Below are 22,496 nucleotides of genomic sequence, written 5' to 3' on the forward strand. Positions count from 1 at the left end.
AAGCTAAAACATCTGTTTTTGTAGTTTTATAATTAGTATGAAATGGTAAGATTCTATCACTTCCTGTCCTAGAGACACAATAGTAAATGAATGGAAATCTCTCCAAAGTGAGGGGGATCATATATTAGTTGTCACTAGAACAGGGGTCCCCATTGGAAGAAGTCCCCAGTAGGGATGAGCCGAACACCCCCCTGTTCGGTTTGCACCAGAACATGCGAACAGGCAAAAAATTAGTTTGAACACGCGAACGCCGTTAAAGTCTATGGGACTCAAACATGAATAATCAAAAGTGCTAATTTTAAAGGCTTATATGCAAGTTATTGTCATAAAAAGTGTTTGGGGACCTGGGTCCTGCCCCAGGGGACATGGATCAATGCAAAAAAAGTTTTAAAAACGGACGTTTTTTCGGGAGCAGTGATTTTAATAATGCTTAAAGTGAAACAATAAAAGTGTAATATTCCTTTAAATTTCGCATCTGGGGGGTGTCTATAGTATGCCTGTAAAGGGGAGCATGTTTCCCATGTTTAGAACAGTCTGACAGCAAAATGACATTTCAAAGGAAAAAAGTAATTTAAAACTACTTGCGGCTATTAATGATTTGTCGGTCCGACGATACACATAAAAGTTCATTGATAAAAATGGCATGAGATTTCCCCACAGGGGAACTCCGAACCAAAATTTTTTTAAAAAATGGTGTGGGGGTCCCCCTAAATTCCATACCAGGCTCTTCAGGCCTGGTATTGATTTTAAGGGTAACCCCGCACCAAAGTTATAAAAAAAATGGCGTGGGGTCCCCCCAAAAATCCATACCGGACCCTTATCCGAGCACGCAACCTGGCAGGCCGCAGGAAAAGAGGGGGGGACGAGAGAGCGCCCCCCCTCCTGAACCATACCAGGCCACATGCCCTCAACATTGGGAGGGTGCTTTGGAGTCCCCCCAAAGCACCTTGTCCCCGTGTTGATGGGGATAAGGGCCTCATCCCCACAACCCATGACTGGTGGTTGTGGGGGTCTGCAGGTGGGGGGCTTATCGGAATCTGGAAGCCCCCTTTAACAAGGGGACCCCCAGATCCCGGCCCCACCCTGGGGGTCCCCTTGTTAGAGGGGGCTTCCAGATTCTGATAAGCCCCCCACCCACAGACCCCCACAACCACCAAGGGTTGTGGGGATGAGGCCTTTGTCCCCATCAACATGGGGACAAGGTGCTTTGGGGAGACCCCAAAGCACCCTCGCAATGTTGAGGGCATGTGGCCTGGTACAGTTCAGGAGGAGGGGTGCTCTCTCGTCCCCCCCTCTTTTCCTGGGGCCTGCCAGGTTGCGTGCTCGGATAAAGGTCTTGTATGGATTTTTAGAGGGACCCCACGACATTTTTTCTTAAATTTTAGTGCGGGGTTCCCCTTAAAACCTGAAGGGTCTGGTATGGATTTTGAGGGGGACCCCCATGCCATTTTTTTTTTAAATTTTGGCACGGGGTTCCCCTTAATACCCATACCAGACTTGAAGGGCCTGGTATGGAATTTATGGGGACCCCCACGCCATTTTAAAAAAAATTTTGGTTCAGGGTTCCCCTGTGGGGAAATCCCATGCCGTTTTTATCAATGAACTTTTATGTGTATTGTCGGACCGACAATTCATTAATAGCCACGAGTAGTTTTAAATGTAATTTTGCTGTCAGACTGTTCTAAACACGGGAAACATACGCCCCTTTACAGGCATACTATAGACACCCCCCAGGTACAAAATTTAAAGGCATATTACACTTTTATTGTTTCACTTTAAGCATTATTAAAATCACTGCTCCCGAAAAAACGTCAGTTTTTAAAACTTTTTTTTGCATTGATCCATGTCCCCTGGGGCAGGACCCAGGTCCCCAAACACTTTTTATGACAAAACCATGCATATAAGCCTTTAAAATTAGCACTTTTGATTTCTCCCATAGACTTTTAAAGGGTGTTCCGCGGCTTTCGAATTTGCAGCGAACACACCAAATTGTTCGCTGTTCGGCGAACTGGCGAACAGCCGAACAGCCGATGTTCTAGTCGTACATGAGTTCGACTCGAACTCGAAGCTCATCCCTAGTCCCCAGTAATGATAGTGATCAGGTAAATAGGGAGGGTGAATCTCCAAAGCTTAGTTACAGATAACAATAAACATCTGACTGGGTTTTAACCTTTTTATATTCCATCCAAAACTTAAAATAAACAAAAAAAACTTTTAGCTTAATATTTTAAAGCCTAATTGAACCTCTGTATTTATTTACTGTAATGCAGCCAGGCTGCACAGTGGCGACTCCAGCTTTCATATTTAGGGGGGGCATATGGGGGGGGCAGGGGCAAAAGTAGGGGGGGGAACTATAAAACACAATTTTATATATATATATATATATATATATATATATATATATATATATATATATACCTTGAAAAAGTATTCATACCTTGTGGACAGCTGGACAGCCTTGGTTCCTCTTCTCCTCTCCCGGTCCTCTCTCCGCTCTTCTTTCCCTTTCTGCTCGGCATGGTATCTGGAACTACAAGTCCCATAATCCTCTGGCTGTTAGTTTCCCATTGGCCCTGAATTGCTTGCTGGGCTGGGTGAATGAGAGCCGCTGGGCTTAGGGTTGCCACCTTTTCTTCATGTCAAACTCAAACACATTAGCGGTGCACAGCTTTTTTTGTAGTATAAACTATAGGATTGATGTTTGGTGCCCCAAGAAAAGCAGTAATGCGAAATGCTTTGCATGCCACAGTGAACAGTTGGTAAGGCCAGGTTGTGCTAACAATGGGAGGGGCTTAAAGGGGCATGGTTAAATAAACCAAAAGCTTTCTTGTATCCATAAAATAAGCTTAGATTGCTGTGCCACAAGTAAGAGTTTCACAGACATGTATAGATGTGCTGAAGTGCATTGGAAGCCCACTTGCAATGCATTGAGTGCCTGAATGCAGAAAAACACCTGCACTGCCACACACAGCTGTGCACGTGACTTGTGAACTCCTTCATGTCCTTTTCACAGGGGCACCTTCGTGAAGTGCAATCTGCTTGCTCAATGGGGGATCTGTCTGCTGATCCAATCTGAGTGGACATGGACACAGTCCTGCTCTCCCCTATAGGGCAATCGGATGGAAATAGACCGCCTCTCTGTTACCATCTGATGCCATCCGATCCACCAGATGGATGGAAAATAGGACCTCCATCTGTCTGTTTTTGGCGGACAGGATCAGATTGGATGGCGGTGGGTGACGGTGGACATCCGTCATTCTATAGGAGAGACTGCTGTGTCCAATCAATCCAGGGAGTGTTAAAAGTATTGCATTCACATATTTCATATAATTTCCTTACACATTATGCTAAAGTTTTACGACCCCCCTGCATTCTATAGCTCTCCCTCTGTCTTATCTCACTAACTCTGCTGCTATCTTTATTACCATTGATTTGTATGTGTTTGTTTTTCTCTTTTTTTTTTTTTCTTCTTTAACATTCTGCTTAAAAATTTGTGAATCAGTACTGCTTGGACTTTGAAGAAGGGGACATACCCCGAAAGCTTGTCCTGAAAAATTGTATGTTAGTGCAAATAAAAAAAGGATCACGGACAGTACTCAATTTTCTCTGTCACAATTACACTAATACGGGTACAATCAAGTCATTTAAAGAGGAAGTAAACCCTGGTGGGTTTTTCTTCCTTTCCTCTTCCCTCTTCCTTACGTATAGGTACCAATTCCCCATGGAGATTTACAACCTCTTTAACTATTTTGACACTAGCTCTGTCATAAACAGTCACATTACAATTTATAATTTTTTTGGTTACAGGTATAACAGTTATAGGCCATGATGGTGAAAGGCGTATACCAGTAAGCCCATGTGAGGATCCTGGGTGCTACAAGAGAGAATTTACATACTCAGCAGATCTCGCTCAGCTAAATGCTCTTACTAAAGTGTCACAAAGCTGTGAACAATTCGTTAGGGTAAGCAGTTTGCTTTTTACCCAGAAATTAAAAGGAATTACAAAAATTGTGCAAATATATTTTAAATTAAAAAAAAATAAAAGTTGTTTTTCTTTAATTCTTTTTACACCCATGTTTTTTTTTAAGAGAGATTATTCTATGAATGATACATTGGGGAATTGTTGTCATGTTATCTAAATTTTGTTGTATGATTGGAACCCTATGATCGGCAGTGTATGTACACTTGAACATTTTATGTTGTTAAATAAAACTTTCTTAATATTTAAAAAATAAAGTGTTTTATAAGCGACGTGGTTACTTGCAATGATGCAGATGTATGCCCCAAAAACAGTATCTGTGTACAGGGAAGTTTTCTCTTCCAGAGGCCCCCTACAAAAACATTGAATTTCAGATGACTCTCTGATTAAGGCTTGCCAATGGGTCTAATGCCAGGGCAAACAACATGAGTTTTAGATTGCAACCCTGCCTTGTTCCCCTTTTTAATGGAAAAGGGTCTGATAAGTCACTGTTAATTTCCAATCCAGCCAATAGAGCTTAGTAGAGTAGTTGTATCCATCTTATAAAATTATGTCCCAGCCCAAACTGTGCCAAAGCTACCCATAAATAAGGCCATTCTATGGGTACAATACATTTTTATACATTTTTTAAACATATTAATAGTTAAACATACATGAGGTTTTGTACTGTATTTCACATATAATCACAAAAGTTTTACAACATGTATACAATATAAAAATATCAAAAGCTTATAAGAATATATATATATATGCAGCTTAAGGTATCCAGTTGTTCCATACATGTGTAGCGGGCACCTACTTTTAGGTAGGTGACCTTTCCTAGTAGTTTCTATGTCAGATAAATTTAGACTTAGTCTTGGCCAATCATTAATTTGCTTGGTAAGGCCTGGGACTCTCATATAAAAGGGGGGTCAGGTAGTGCCGGGAGTTGAAAGTTTTTTGGGGTTCGTGTTGGTGTGGGAGTCCTGCTCTGAGGAGTGAGAGGAGCCAGCCTGGTCCCCGGAGGGGGGAGTGGAGGTTTTTCCCCTCCAGGGAACCGATGGAGCTTTACCCCTGCAACAAGGGTAAAGAACCGGTCCTCATGGAGGAACAGACGACACCTTACAGCATGTAGTCACTGGGCCATAAAGGAGAAAAGAAACTAAGAATTATTGCGGAAGAAATAGCAACAAAGCAGAAGGAAACTGGGCGATTGATCGTTTATGAGTGGCACATGGACTATTGATCACGTAAGTGAAAGCCCAAGGGAAGGGTACTACCAGAGGCTGAGGGTTGTTGGTACGCAAGTCAGTGAGATGGACAGTGATGGTCTATGACTTTGGGTTCAGCAAGGCCCCGGGATTCCAATCAGTCAAGCAGGAGAAGTTATTCGGAGTGACTTTTCTTTAGCTCAACTTGGAAGTACCATGCAGATGGGAAGTAGTGGTAACAAGGTAGCGGTGAAGCTGCAAGCACACATATAGAGATATGGACTGTTCTTTAAAAGTCATGCAGATGAAGAAGTTATTCAGAGTGACTCTTTATCAATTATTCTCTATCAAATCTACTTCTATCTTCCCCGATTGAAAAAATCACATAAAGTGATTTCCCAACTATCCGCAATTGATCATAGTTTTCCAGTAAGAGCCAGTGAAAGATGATGATGTAACAGAGAGCATCTCAGAGAAAGTCCTTCCCCCATCCCAGTTCATGTTAATGAATAAAGCAAGTGAAAAAGCATTAAGGACTCTGAGTTTTAAATCTATGGGCTGCGAGGGTTGAATGGAAACGTGAATTACGGATATAAATTTTAATTAGCCGCTCCTTTGGGGGTAAGCGCTACACATGTATACAAAAATTATATTAGTATTATCGGATTGGACATAAACAACATCGTTATATGAATTTAATGCCAAATTAACATTTAGTTATCAAAGTGAATATGAATATGTAACCAATTGGCCTTAAGAAAGTCTAATCATAAAATATAACCATTTAAGATTAAGTAGTAATAAATAGAAGAATTAAAAAAAAAAAATATCTGAGTTAAAATAATAAAACAATAAAGATAACAATGAGCGATTTACTGTAAACTCAAAAATAAAGATTTAAATAAATAAATAAATGTAAGTTGTAACCTGAGTGAAGTCTGGTGAATTTCTGAAAATAACCCATGGTGACCATATGACCATAAACTTTTAGGGTTGCACCAATTAGTGGGTGTTGTTTTAGCATATCAGAGCATGAATCATATAGTATCTAAAGAGAGAATTTCACCAGTAGAGCGCTTAAGTCATTCTCTAAATCCATCCACTCTTTATTAAAATTGGGAAACCCAATTCCCCCAATTTGTTTTGGACGTGTAAGTATTTGGAGATTAATACATGGTCTCTTATCCACCAACAGAAATTTCCTAAGTAATGACTGCAAAGAGTAATGAAGATTTTGAGGGTAAGAAAATTGGTAGGGTTTTAAATAGATATAATATTCTTGGTAATACCGTCATTTTGATTATGGCTGCCCTATCAAACCAGGAGAAATACTTAAGTGATCATTTCTGTAAATCCTTCTTTAAAAACCGTATTATAGGATTAAAATTATTTTTATATAGAGCATTTAAGGTGGGTGTAATCCAGACTCCCAAGTATTTCAGTGCCCTGTCTACCCAAGTGAAGGAACAATTTTTCCAAACTAAGGCCAATTAGGCATGTACATTGCGTTTTGTTCCGAATCGAAATTCGGACGAATTTTTCATTATTCGGAAATTCGGATGCATCCGAATTTCCGAATGACAAAAGTAAAGAATTTAAACGAATCAGAAAAAAAAGAATGAATTCGAAAACATATTCGAATCGAATTAGAAAAAAATAGAAAACGTTTTTCTAAAAAAACAATAAGACAGAACATAAAATAATAAAGCAATAGAATATATATATGTATATGTATATATATATACATATATATATATATATATATATATATATATACATATATATATATATATATATACATATATATATATATATATATATATATATATATATATATATATATATATATATATATATATATAATTTTTTTTATTATTCTCTTCTATTGTTTTTTTATGCTTTTCTTTTCTATTATTTTATATTCTATAATAGTCTTTTCAATTCAAATTCAAATTCATTCTATACGAAATTCGAATTTCGGAATATGGCTTCTGAAGTTTAAATTTCGTATAGAATGAATTCGAATTTGAATAGAAAAGATTAGAACAGAAAATAATAGAAAAGAATGAACTAGAAAAACAATAGAACAGAATAGAAGAAAATATAATATATATATTATATTTTCTTCTATTCTGTTCTATTGTTTTTCTAGTCTATTCTTTTCTATTATTTTCTATTCTAATCTTTTATATTCAAATTTGATTTCGGTCTATATGAAATTTGAATTTTGGAAGATGTTTTATATATATATATATATATATATATATATATATATATATATATATATATATATATATATATATATATATATATATTTTTTTTTTTTTTTCTATTCTGTTTCATTGTTTTTCTATGCTATTTTTTTCTATTCTATTTTAAACCTCTCTATTTGAATTTGAATTCATTCTATCCGAAATTCGAATTTCGGAAGATGGCTTCTAAAAGTGGAATTTCGTATAGAATGAATTCGAATTTGAATAGAAAAGATTAGAATAGAAAATAATAGACTAGACAAACAATAGAACAGAACAGATTAAAATATAATATATATATATATATATATATATATATATATATATATATATATATATTTTATTCTATTCTGTTCTATTGTTTTTCTAGTCTTTTCTCTTCTACTCTATTCTAATCTTTTCTATTCAAATTCGAATTCATTTTATAAGAAATTCAAATTTCGGAAGATGGTGTTATATATATTAGAATTCGATTAGAATAGAACAGAAAATAATATAAAAGAATAGCATAGAAAAACAATAGAACAGAATAGAAAAAAATATAAAATATTCTATTCTAATCTTTTCTATTCAAATTCATTCTGTACCAAATTCCAATTTCGGAAGATTGTTTTATATATATACACATATACTGTTCTATTGTTTTTCTATGCTATTCTTTTATACTTTCTATTCTATCCTAATCTTTTCTATTGGAATTCGATTTCATTCTATACAAATTTCAAATTTCGCAAAATGGTTATATATAGTTTACTTTTTCAAATTCAGTTAATGTTTTTTTCGAATGCGGTAGAATTTTTTAGAATTTGATAGTTTTTTTTCGAATGTGGTAGAATATTTTCGAATTTGACAGTTTTTTTCGAATGTGGTAGAATTTTTTCGAATTTGATAGTTTTTTTCGAATGTGGTAGAATTTTTTCGAATTTGACAGATTTTTTTCGAATTTGATAGTTTTTTTCGAATGTGGTAGAATTTTTTCGAATTTGACAGTTTTTTCGAATGTGGTAGAATGTTTTCGAATTTGATAGTTTTTTTCGAATGCGGTCGAATTTTTTCGAATTCGAATACTAATTCCGAAAACGAATGTAACGAATGCAACGAATTTAACTAAACGAATTTAGTTAAATATCGAATCGAAACAAAACGAAACTAAACAAATTTTTTCATCCTGCACATGTCTAAGGCCAATGTATGAGAGGTCAGAGACAAATTCAATGCCTTTGATTTTTTATAATTAATTTTGAGGTTGGAAACATAACCGTAATGTGCAAATGCTTGCATCAAATTTGGAATAGAGATATGAGGTTGTGTGAGGAAAAATAGGAAATGTCTGCAAACGCTGCAGATTTATATTGTCTATCTCCTATTAGAAACCCATGAATTGACAGGTTAGCATTGACAATAAGCATACTAGTTCATTATGAAATACTTACTTTAGATCGAAGCTTCCGCAGCGATCCCGCCACACTGCTGTGGCCGGCGACATGTCTCCCGGAGTTATATCCATGTATCGCGGGCTCCGCCGCTGTGATTGGCTGGAGCTGCGATGACATCACTGCCCCGCATGTAACGGCACAGCAGCTGAAGAAGCAGCACGGGCAAGCCGTTTCTTCAGTGCGCATGTGCCGATGATGTCGGCACATGCTGATACAGGAGATATTCATGGTACCTACAAGTAAGCTTTATTATAGGCTTACCTGTAGGTAAAAGTGGTGTGTAAGTGTTTACAACCACTTTAAAAAGAGGATTATTTTAGCTTTTAAATTTATTATCAATATTATTATAAATTTTTTTGTGCCTCCAGCATTATTGGGCCGTTAAAGTGGTTGTAAACCCATTACAATCGCTTTAACCTACAGGAAGCCTAGATTAAAGTGGAGTTCCACCCACTTTTACAACTCTTCAGCATCCCTCACTAAACTGTGCACTGTAAACGAATTGGATATTTTAAAAAAAATTTTCTCAGCACCTACTGTATATCTGCTGTATTCACTTTTCACTTCCTCCTCCCTGGCTGCGGCCCATCGCATCATTTCCTGTTTGCAATGCCTTCTGGGAAGGGGCGGCAACTTCCTCTGACACTGTCATTGCTATGGAAACCTGACCTGAAACCTATTACATTGCTTGTGCTGCACTGAGTATGTGCAAGATCTGCAAGGATGAGATCCAGGAAGAAATACAGTCTGGCTTCAGATGCCCACACTTAAGATGGCCACGGCCTGCTGTATGTTTATAAAATAACAAACTACTGCTATAAACTAACAAAACAGACCTTAGTTTATAGACTAACTTTACTAGAATACATTAAGCTTGTGTATTATAGGGGTATTTTTATTTAAAAAGTATCATTTCGGCCGGAACACCACTTTAAGGTTTACCTGTAGGTGCAAGAAATATCTCCCAAACCTAAAAGGTTTAGGGGATATTTGCAGGAATAGTGGCACCGATGTCTACGGCGCATGCGCCATAGACATCGGACGCAGGCGCACTAAGCATGCCGTTTCTAACGGCGATCATGCTGTTAGTGGCGGCACCAGCATGCATGTGCAGGAGTGACGTCATCGCAGCTCCGGCCAGTCACAGTGGGAAGTCACTCCGGGATAGATGGCGGTGTCGCAGGAGGCAAACGAGGGCCGATCTCGGGTAAGTAATTCATAATGAGCTAGTATGCTATGCATATTAGCTCATTATGCCTTTGCCTTGCAGGGTGTATTTTTTTTTAAGAGGTTTTACTTCCTCTTTAAGGAAGTCCTGATTTGCCTTGTCATTGGGAAGGGAACATTTATCTGGTAGTTGCGCTACTCCTTTTTAGAGGTATACAAATCTATTGTAGCGGGGTGTCTGTGAAACAGGTTCGAATGCCAGGAAAAGTGATTGATTGGATATATGTTCCTCCACGAATTCTTAGATTTGCAATCTAAGGTAATACCAGCAAAGACTTCATGGTAAAGAAAGATAGTTCTTTATCCTGTGTTATTAAAGTCCGTTCTGGGGCTGATTTTACTGGGAGTCTGATAGAGCTCTGGGTGGGACAGACTCCCAATTCCATGGACTGCAGTTTGATGTTTTTTCTCTAGGTCTGGATTAAGGCAGCTAGTGCTAGATCTCAAGGATAGTGCATGTGTGTGTCTCCATGTGAGGAGGCAACTAGGAGTATGTCTGTTTGTAACCGAAGTTGGATACAATTGTTTGCTTTATAAAGGACACTTACCTTAAACAAAGGACTTTCTCGGACTACGGACACAGTAAAGCTCAGTAGAGCAGAAGTTAACTTAACAAGCCTATGCAAGGTGTGTTTAAAAAGTTTGGTGAATGTTCCAATATCTCAATGGCAGCATGGGCCAGGTGCTCGCGCATGCACGTGGCTATTGCAGAGACACATTGAGAAGCACCACCTAGTCTGGAGTACACATGACCATCAGGGTAAACCCGCTGCGGACAGTTGAAGGTAGTCAGTGTGAGAGGTAGGGTGACTGCAATGGAGCAACAAGTAAACATCAAGTTCTGCTACAAGTTAGGGAAAACGGTGCGACGGAGATGCATGAAATGTTGGTGCAAGTGTACGGGATGGAAGCTGTGAGCAGAAAATATATTTACAACTGGTTCAAATGCTTTCTGCGAACCATCATCACAGGGGATGAGATCTGGTGCTACCAGTTCAATCCGGAATCCAAGCGGCAATCGATGGAATGGAGTTCACTGTCTTCCCTCTGACGCAAAAAGTCCAAGGTCAAGACAATGTTGATCGCCTTCTTAGACAAGGGGGGTATCATCCATAAGGAATTCGTTCCTGCAGGTCAAACCATGAGCGATGCATTCTACAAGGAAGTTTTGAAAACGGTTGCTACGACACATTCGCCGTGTTTGGCCACAGTTGCCCAAGACTGGACAGTGGATGTTGCTGCACAAGAACACACCTGTGCACTGTGCGATTCATGTGCGCCAATTTTTGGCTCAGCGCCGCGTACCTGTTCTCGTTCATCCACCGTACTACCCTAATCTGGCGCCTGTGGACTGAGGACTGTTTCCCCGCCCAAAGAGCATCATGAAAGGCGCATGTTTTGTGGACATGTTGGCAATCCAAGAATGTGTGACAGTGGTTCCGCGATTGATTCCTAAAGAGGCCTTTGCTGACAGTTAATATCAGCTTTATGAACATTGCCAAAAGTGTGTTGTGAAGGATGGCGATTATTTTGAAGGCCAATAAAGGTAATTTGTTTGTATGTTCTGTTTTGTTTGTTTTCTGATACCATTCACCAAACTTTTTAGACACACCTTGTAGACTATAACCAAGGGAAGCACAAATTAGTGTGAAATGGTATGAACAGCCACCATTGCAAAGGATCTTAGGAGATGCTTTTAACCTTTGCATTTTGACATAAGCAGAAATTTCACGCCTACGCCCAGTGATGATGGTCAGGCACTATAGCTGGCTCTGTGTTCTTTGCCTATAGCAGCCCCCTTTCCTATAAGGCAAGTAGGCCTATCAATACTTGATGACCCCCAGGTCTTATACACAATGCTATAGGGCCTGGCCTTCAAGCTAAGCACAGCAAGCAGGTACTTGCGGTTGGCAGCCAGGCAGAATGGCCTGATATTTTTGTTTTTAGTTTTGCAGAAAATGGTTGTTAGCTCTAATAAATAATCAGGAGTTTTAGGAGTAATGTCTAAACAGATCATTTGTGTACTAATTTATGGTATTGTATAGTATTTTTGTAAACTTTTGTATTTATTATGTCTTTGACTAGAAATTATGATTTTATTTTTTAGCTAGGTAAATATGAAAAAATGCACATTAATATTTCATATTTACCATGTGTAGCCATGACATAGAACTAAAGTCTGCTGACTGCAAGTTTTGTTCAGTTCTATACTTCAGTTCTATGCTGTAAAGATAGCATCATTTGATCCTCTGTTGTTTAGTTCTATCCTATCAGAACACACACGGCTAAATAAGTCAGAGTATGACATACCCCCTCCCTGTCTCTAGTTCATACTTATTTATGTAGCTCCCCGTAGCTGCAGGAATGTTGTTGCCCCGTAACTCCCAGCCAGGGGCCTACAATGAGGGAACGTTTCATGCATGAACAACAGTGACACTGGGGTCAGATTATTAAGTCAGTTTCCAGCCCAGTCACTCGATTAGCTTGTCAGGAGAGAAGCAGTGGAGCACTCCCATAGGACACTTCCACTTAAGCAAGATAAGGAGCCAAAACACTTTGACACACAAGTAAGGCCTGCTTTCCTGGATGGTCTCAGGCCTGCTACCTAAGCTAGTAAGCTAGTCCTGAACCAGGAAAGAGTGCAGGACTAGCTTACAAGATTGTGGTAGCCTTTTCTACCTAGTGAGTGCATCAGGTACCTTCTTTAACCTCTCCACCTCCAGGACTAATGTCTCCAGGCCACCACTTGCTCCAGCCTTGACCTGGTTGCTAGTTACACATTCTCCCCAAGTGTATAGGCTGTACTTGATAGAAAGTTACTTCTTCGGTCCCAAATATTGACTCTTTCTTGATATAACCAAATCCGCCTATATGCAACACTTTTGGGTTATTCTCATGGGACTCTTGAAATACTGCTTCTTTATTGAGCTTAAAACAGAAACAATCAATAGAATTGGCAGTAAAACATTTTGTCAACATAACTGGGATTCAGCGTTAGTCTCAGACCATACTCCTCTCTACATGTATTGAGTATCAATTGCAGATATGTCCACAAAAGGTAATGCTGGGCTGTCTTTTCTGAAAACCCCAAATTCTTTGCACACACAGTGTTATGGAAGCTCCCTGTATTAATTGTATGTAGCGCCCTGCTCCTGTTGATCAGGAGCTTGTATGTAAATTTAGGGGGTTATCTGTTCTGTATATAGTTCAGATTTAATCTGTGGCTAAATTAGCTTCTGTTCCAGCATTGGCTGTGTTGCGTGCAGTTCCACACTGTTGTCTGTAGGTGAAGTTGTCACCACAGGCCAGTGTTGGAAGCACAACAGGCTGAAGTGTATTGAGTGATCTTCTTTCTCAGAAGTAACCCAGTGGGGGTGGTCCACCGCTGTGCATTCTGGGAGAGGGTACTTAAAGGGCAGACACCATTTTTGTTTCTCTCTTACCTCCTGGCCCTCCTGGCCTAAGGTATGTGGGGACTTTTCTCCAGCCTCTGGGCCACGCTGGCCTGAGGCTACGTGACTACGAGTAGGCCCAGAAGCCTGTCTGGGGCCTACTACCGCAGAGGTGGTCCTTAAGCTGTCTTGCCTGTTAGGAAGAAGCCGAGCCAAGCTGAGGAGATCCAGGGGAGGACCCTTGCTGGAGAGAGCCAGGATGAAGGCTGGTCTCTTGGGAGGGCCTGGTAACTTACTTGGAGGACGTACCTATACTTAACCAACCTACAGCACAGTACTGCCGGGTCGGCTTAAAGGTTCTGGTACTGTGTTTGTTGCTCAACTAATACTAAATCCTGTGGCAGAGGATCGTGCAACCATTTTGTTCTTTTCAAGTCTGTGGCAGAGACTTTTTGTCCGTGCGCCATTCCGGCTGCTAGGTCAGTGAGAGAGGCCTATCCGGGTGGGCAAAGATCTGGTGACTGAAGGTGTGTTTTTCTTCAGGATCTCAAATTCCTCAGTGATCTGCATAGGGTATCTGAACCCTCCTGCAACTCCCTTTCTACCTCTTTACTGTTACTTCTTCAAAAGTTTTGCAATAAAGCATCGGAAATATAACTAAATGACTGGTGCATACATTGGTGGGTGTAAGGCCTAATATAGACTCTAAGTCCCGTGTCTGGTGGAAATACAAGTAAGGGGGTGACGGCAAAGACCCAAATAAAATCAGCCGCTCCTTTGGGGGTAAGCGCTACATGTATATTTCTCTTTCGCCCCCTCAGTATTGGGTCTCCATAACATATTGCACCCCAAAAACGGTCTACTTGGTATTTTTTGTGACCTATCTACCTCCAAATACGCAAAACGCTTATTACATATCCTTTATTTTAAGACCAGTAAGACTAGCCTACTGGCATGGAAACCACTGATACCTGGTTGAAATTGATTATTGCTAGCCTCCCACTATATAAGCTTGAACTTAGGAATAAATCACGACTGTTTGACAGCAACTTGGACTAGTGTGTTTCAAGTCCACTTATTCTTGCCTCTCTAAATCCAGGTTATTGAACAACTGTATACTATTTGCTTAGTTTACTGTCCTGTTGTTTGATGTGATCCACGGAACCCATTGTAATACCTGCAATATTCCTATTGTTGTGCATTTAGATATGTGAGAGACTACTCAATCTTGTATTGGTTTGTTTCTTTGTGTATTGTTTTATTATAAATTCAATAAACATATCTTTAAAAAATGCGTATTTAGAAAATGAGGATTTAATTTAGGTTATTACAAAGGAGACAGAAAAGATTAGTATATAGAACTCCAAACATTAGAAATATTCAAATATATTTGGCAACAAACATTTTAAGTCTTTCTTTAAAGAATGATTGTGCGTTTGTTTGTCTTGTTTACTGTTCATTTTTTAATGGCTGTTAATGTATATTTTTTCTATTCCAGCTTGACTGCCGCCATGTGCGCTTCATTCAGTCTGGATGGGGCTGGTGGGATTCCTGGGATGGAGAGAAGATGGATTACTGGGGTGGTGCTGATCCTTCAATCAGGGGTTGTGCATGTGGAAAAACTGGTAAAATATGTAGTAACTGATATTTGATAAGAATGCATTTACATGGTATATACGATTTAAGCAAATGAGCTTAGTTACAAGAGCTATTCAAAAAAATGCAGAGATATTTTTATAGGTACTTATTTCCATGGGCATCCAAAGCAAACGTTCTGGGGGACAGCCAGATAATATTAAGGAACATTACTGAAACCAAAAGTAATATAAAACAATACATTTGGCTGACATAAAACATATGTTAGCAATTTATAATAGTAAACTGGTAAACTTCAAAAAGGAAAAGCTATCACATGTGAAATAAATTGCTGATGGTTGAACATAATTTCACAACTTGCTAAAAATTCTGTAGGTTCAACTTTATGCTCAAGAATCTGTATTTGGTAACACTATCATCATCTGCCTCTGTATGTCCTTCAGGCAGAGTTGGTTGTTACTACATACACACTTTCTTCCAGTGATGTCATTGACATGGCCTCATGGTGATATTTGGTAGCTCTCCCAAGCGGAGTGAGCTGGTTGCTATAGCAGCTCTGAAATTGGCGATTTTAGCAAAGACAGAAAATAAACTCTGGCACAAACAGTATTATAATACAATCATTCCATTTGTTTTTTTTGGTTGGACTTCTTTCTGCCAAAAAAAAAAAAAAAAAAATATATATATATATATATATATATATATATATATATATATATATATATATATATATATAATATATTACACTCAAATTTAAATGTGTATGGGTGTGTATATATATATATATATATACACACATTTAAATTTGAGTGTTTATTAAAATATTCAGAAAAAAACAAGAAGAATAACAACAAGGTATACAGTGTGATAGCAATAATGTCAGTATGTTGTTAGAGAATATATATAGGCAGTATAAAGGCAATCAATTGCGGGATAATCAGACGAGATAAAATAACCAGAGTAACAATAATGAGAGAAAGAGAGAAATGGTGTAATCCACAGTTATTTATGGTAGCTATGGCAAAAACATTTAATATCATACATGTATAGTAAAGCTAATTAAGGTAATTGAAAAAATTTGAGTGGGCCTGTGGCGAGAGTGGCTTATAGTGAAAGCTTGTAAGGTACTAAGGTGGAGTTTAATCAGCTTTTAAGTTTAGGTTAAAGTTTAGATCAGAGTAATGCTTCTGCGATTTGTAATCCAGGAATCCCAATTGGAGTGAAATTTTGGCAACATAGAGTGAGCCTTAGCAAACATGTATTCCATATGGAAGTGTTTGTTAGGGATAGAAATGGTCTCATCACTAGTGGAAGGCCACGGACACTTCCATTTTCAAGCAAGAGCTGGGAGGGCTGCTATAAGAGTGTGAGTAATAAAAGTATGGGATTTAGCCCAGGTTCACATTGATGTGATTTGGCATGCGATTTGACAAGTCGCATGCCAAATCGGCGGCTACTGCTGGCAATAACACCGACCGAATCGGTGTGACGCCGGCTTTGCAGCGCCGCACCAATTCTCAAAAGTAGTTTCTGTACTACTTTTGGCGACTTCGGCTGCGATTTCAATAGACACCTGTGTAGGAACCTGCACAGATGTCTCTGAAATTGCCCCCAAAGTCGAACTGACATGTGTGTATGAAATCGTGTGAGTTCAGCTGAACTCGCACGATTTTAATCCCGCAGCAGTGTGAACCTAGGCTTAGGAGGCCACTTATACATTTCCAGGCCCAGGAGGATTGTTTGAGGCGTGGGAAAAAATGGAACCTGAATTACTGAAGAGGTAAACCTGGCAGTGTAAGACCAGAATTAAATGAGGTAGGGGCAATACCACCAGACGCGTTAAAGTGATCCAGGTTGACCACAATTTCTCCAATAATGCGGGGAGGAAGAGGGTTGTATGGCCGCAAGTTTTGTTGGAGTAAAATACCATTTGTGGTGTATTTTTTGATCATATTCCCAATGGATAATACAGTGGGAGACTTTCAGGGGGATCCAAAGTGCCTGATACCAATGTGCAAGTGCAAAAGATAAATGTAATGTATGCTTCCAGACTTAGGGCTGGCCCAAGCCATTGTGCTGCCTGAGTCCAAGAATGAAATGCTGTTCCACCCCCACCCACCTTTCCAAAAAAAAAAATCACACCCACCAAAAGGCCCCCACATCTACTTTTTTATATCATGTTAATAAAACTAAAATTACATTTATCAGGCAGTCAGATTTACATGCAACAGCACCTTGTCTATATGCAAAATTACATGACATAACATCATGTTCAATTCCAAGGGGCAGGCTAGGGCAGTATATAGACAGGCAAGGGTAGTATAGGGGCAGGCTAGGGTAGTATATATACAGGCTAGGGTTGTATATGGACAGGCTAGGGCAGAATATAGACAGGCTAGGGTAGTATATAGACAGGGTAGGGTAGTATATGGATAGGCTTTGGTAGTATATGGACAGGCTAAGGCAGTAAAGCAGCAGGCTAGGGTAGTATATAGACAGGCTAGGGTAGTATATGGACAGGCTAGGATAATATATAGACAGGCTAGGGTAGTATAGGGGGGCTAGGGTAGTATAGTGGGGCTATGGTAATATAGGGGCAGGCGGAGCGGCCCAAGGGGCAGTTGTCTTCATGACACACAAAACTGCTGGAAAAAAAATCTTGGTTATCAATTTGCTGGGTAAAAAGAAGAGAAGGAGAGGCGGCCGTGGTTCAATTTGCTGCCCCTCTCAAAGTGCTGCCTGGGTCCAATGAACCCACGGGGACCTATGGTAGGGCCGGCCCTGCTTCCAGGATAACATTGATGGCAATTTGAGGTGTGGTATTGGCTGTGACAACAACCTATAAATAAAGGAGATGCCCTTAGATAGAGGAATGGGAGTGTCGTAAAATTTAACCAGGTTTAGAACTAAAGGATTATCAGACCAATGTAATGTGGGAAAGAGCAGATCTTATACGCAGGTACGTGTAGAAGGTTTTGTTAGGTATACCACGTGAGTGACAAAGATGTTGGAAGGGGTGCAAAGTATTGCTATCAAATAAGTCATTAAGTTTAGTGATACCAAGCCTAGTCCACAGGTGAAGATGGAGGTCTGGTGCTAGAGAGACAATTGCAGTAATGGGAAGATAATGCAGTATTGAGGTGGGTATACCTTTAGTGGTTTGCAGTTGTGCAGCCCAGGTTTTGGTAGTTGCATTAATAGAGTCCAAAAGAACGTGTGGGTTGAAGTCCAGTAAAAAGGGCTGCAAGATAGTCCTTGGGTTGGCTTGAGATGGACAATTGTTCTATGTAGTCTGTTGAGAAGGAGACCACCATAGTCTTGCCTGATCAAGAATAGCCCCTTTGTAGTGGGTTCTGATATTGGGAGCTCCGAGTCCAGCAAATATTGTAGGTGTGCAAAAAATAGAGCATTTAGTTCTGGGTTTCTTGCTGGTCCAGATAAATGTTAATAGAGTAGTTTGAATCATATTTATACGTGTGGGGAGCAATAGCAGAGGTAAGGTTCGGAATATATACAATACATGAGGCATGAGATACGTTTTAGTTAAGGCTATAAAAAATCCTATATTTTATCCAAGTCATTAAAATATCAAAGTCATTAAAATATTACTAAACGGTAAATGCTGCAATAATTATTTAAAATATGTGCTGACCTAAAATACACCATGCTTTTCATTTGGTGGTATCCAGCCTATAATTGGTAGTAGAACACAGTCAAACATGATAGTAATGGTATGCAACAATAAGGTGCCTCGAGACTAATGATGGGCGAATCTGCTTGGTTTGAGTTTTGCTTAGGTTCGATGAGCCAAGGGTGAAACTTGTTTGCAAATCGGTGAACCCAAACTGTACAGAAAAATACAACTGAGTTCTATGAAGGGCCTACTGTATCTTGTTAAATTCTTTCCATTTTTAGGGCTATTAGGCAAACTAGTGTACAAAAAGCATGGAAAGCTGGGCACTGCCATGGAGGACATATACCAATTTTATTTTATCTATGGGTATAGGGCAGTGATGGCAAACCTTGGCACCCCAGATGTTTTGGAACTACATTTCCCATGATGCTCATACACTCTGCAGTGTAGTTGAGCATCATGGGAAATGTAGTTCCAAAACATCTGGGGTGCCAAGGTTCGCCATCACTGGTATAGGGGGATATTGTGAATGTTAGTGATATAGTGTGGACTTTTTGTGTGGGAAAACTGTTCTTGCAGCGATAGGCGGAGTGATGCCAAAAGCACTCTACCTGGGGCAACAACAGCTGGTGAAACCTGAATGGAAGACTGTTATTAAAGGTGAGTTTATTAGTACAATCACAGTGTATATATGGACATATCTGTTCTGCAGTGGTTACTGGGCTGCTTTCAAACTAATCCACAGGTGCAGGGTGGTGCACCTGCGGGTTACCTGCACTGAGCCATAGACTTATGTTTTTACCTGCGGGTGTGGTGCAGTTTCAGAAAGTGCACCACACCTGCAGGATATAATAGAATTCTATGGCAAAGTGCAGCTTACCTGCAGGACAGCCACAGGTAAACCGCAGCGCATCGGTGTGAAAGCAGCCTTAAGCCCCTTTCACATGATCAGTGCGACCCAACTGGACCCTCCATTCATCTCTATGGAGCAGCAGATGTAAATGGACTTACCGCATACCTCCAATCAGATCCGCTAAAAAAACAGAAGGGGATCTATCCCCTTCCATCTGGGCGGATTGGATCGGAGGGCCCATTGGGTAGAGCGGGCTGTGTCTGTGTCCGCTTTGCATATGCAGAGTGGACACTAACCTGTCATCCGCCTGCTCTTCTCATAGTGACCCGCGATCGGTTACCAAGTTGCTTAAAGAGGAGGTCCACCTTAAAAAAAAATATTAAAAGCCAGCAGCTACAAATACTGCAGCTGCTGACTTTTAATAAATGGACACTTACCTGTCCAGGGTGCCCACGATGTCAGCAGCAGATGACGAGCAATAGCTCGGTTCCCGGCTGCCCCCGCCGTCATCCTCGTTCAGGGAATCAGGAAGTGAAGCGTTGCGGCTTCACTGCCCGGTTCCCTACTGCGCATGCGGGAGTCGCGCTGCACATCTTCACTGGTCCCTGTTGTGTTGTGGGAAACTGTGTGTTTCCCAGAACACAACGGGGGGGGGGGGGGGGGGGCATCTGCGGCTATCTGCAGCTAGCTATTCCCGAAAGTGGTTGCAAATACCTGTATTATACAGGTACTTGCACCCCCCTCCCCCCTGAAAGGTGCCAATTGTGGCACCAGAGGGGGGGGGGGGGACTGATGAGCGGAAGTTCCACTTTAGGCACATCTGAACATAAATTTGCCAGAACTGCACCCCAAGAGACTCACCTCAAAGCCATGGAAGTGTTGAGCCTCAACCTCATCCCTACTCTAGACCTTTGAGAACAGTTGGTCATTCACTCATGTTCTGATCAACCTCAGACACCTTGGTCCATTAATAATACATACTGAAAATGCTCATTTTGACTGTTTATTGCGCTAGGGAGAGTGGATAGCTGCCAGCTGCCAGCAAACTTTATCTTTATATGTCCTTTATTTTAAATAATAGCAAACGTTTCTAGTTACAGAAAAATGCAATTGGTGAGTCATGAACTTGGAGGACTGTAAAAAAAAAAAAAAAAAAAAACCTTCAAATCAAGGTTTGTCTATATGATTGCTTTTAATGAAAAATACCACTACAGGGATCTTTATAACAATGATAAACTGAATTAAATTATATAAAGTAATTTTCTCAACTTTAAGTTTATGAATCATTTATAATGAAGCAATCTAGCTATCATAAATAGCCAAACCTACTGAAAGGCTGCTGACAGCAATATCGGGTTTAGATAAGGGTTACATGTAGCTCCAAAGGTAAGAAGAAGACAGCTACTTAACTCAGTACTCACTTATATTTATTCTCCAGGTACATGTGCATTTCCTGATAAACTCTGCAACTGTGACAGCAATGATAACATCTGGAGAACAGACGATGGCTTCCTACGTGATAAAAGAGCTCTGCCAATTAAGGCTGTGTATTTTGGAGACACCAATAACTTCCCCCTGGAAATGGCTTACCACAGTATTGGAAAATTAAGATGTAGAGGCAGGGGTATGTAAAACTGTGGATATAAATGTAACTTTCAACAGTATAGTATCAGGACTGTAAAGAATAATTATGGGTGAAAAACTCCCTAGAAAGGGGGTTTCGGAAACTGGGTGAATAAGGACTGAACATACTGCCTAGTTCAAAGGAAGCTTGTACTAAGATAAATACTGGACTACCATTGCTGACATCCTATGGCACATGTTTATTCTATTTCAGAGCCATAACAAGTATGCAGCCACTGAAGGCACAGTGAAGCCAGAAAATTTGGTCTGCATATGGTTTTTGGTAAAGTGGCTTAAAGTATTTTATTTGGAGAACACATTAAGCAACCAACAAAAACTTTTAGAAGGAATGGTCAGCAATGGTGGCACACATACCGTATTTCTCTCAGTAAAGATTTATTTTAATACAGCAAGAAACAATTTTGCTCACATCCAAAGTCAGAGACTGCCTGTATAGGCATGTACTGTATTACTTTGTGGCTGCCCAACCAATTAAAGTATAAGGCCTCATGCACACTCAGGAGCAATGCCGCTCTAGGCATAGTATCCCAAATAAATGCCTCCCCACTCAAGCCTTCAGGTGCAGACTCTCCAAATGTGTAGACAATCAAGGAAGATAGCTGAACGGCCACACTCTGAATATATATCTTTATTGTGGCAAAAACAGTATTTAAAAATCCAAAACTGTCACATCATGGCTGAAGTTGGTACAGAAAAAAGGCTAACGCGTTTCACATCATGGTAGATGCTTAGTCATAGCTGGTGACCATAGTCTGACTAGAAATATATATAGTAATGTTAAACTAATTAAGGAAGCAAACACTCCCCAAAACTCCTCCCATATATAATCAAACTAGAATGGAAACCTGGTGTGCCAGAGAGGACAGCACGAAAAAACAGGAAAATACAGAGTATCAAACTTTGCAGAGTCTGTACCTGAAGGTTTGAGTGGGGCGGGCGTTTATTTGGGATACTATGCCTAGAGCGGCATCACTCCTTATTATAGCCTGAACTTTGCTCATATATGCTGCTCAGCTGATTGTGTCCCTCACGCCGTTTCTTGTACTTTGTACTTATGACATATTCATTGCTCCCCACTCTATACACACCCGCTATGGCAGAATCTGTACCTGTCACCATGGAATCTGAAATTGGTCACAGCAGGACACTTACGGCTCCATCAGACAATCCTCTCCTTTCGAATATACAAGGAGGGGTATTGTCATCCCGAGATACTGTGGATCTTACTTTCAAACTAACCTTTTGGAAGTTGGAAAGCCTGATGGGAAAAGAAACCAGATCTTTTTGGGATGT

General features: G+C 39.9%; 1 protein-coding gene across 1 annotated transcript in view; it reads left to right on the forward strand.

The window, feature by feature from the left end:
- LOC141144792 (uncharacterized) overlaps positions 1-22,496 on the forward strand; it is a 64,994-nt gene that overhangs the window by 37,407 nt on the left and 5,091 nt on the right. Inside the window, exons 11-13 of the mRNA XM_073630821.1 lie at positions 3,808-3,962; positions 14,975-15,101; positions 20,998-21,183. Of these exons, the coding sequence (XP_073486922.1) occupies positions 3,808-3,962; positions 14,975-15,101; positions 20,998-21,183 (468 nt within the window). The remainder of the gene's footprint in view (positions 1-3,807; positions 3,963-14,974; positions 15,102-20,997; positions 21,184-22,496) is intronic.

Source organism: Aquarana catesbeiana, linkage group LG05 (genome assembly GCF_042186555.1).
Source record: "Aquarana catesbeiana isolate 2022-GZ linkage group LG05, ASM4218655v1, whole genome shotgun sequence".
In the NCBI taxonomy this organism is placed as follows: Eukaryota; Metazoa; Chordata; class Amphibia; order Anura; family Ranidae; genus Aquarana; species Aquarana catesbeiana.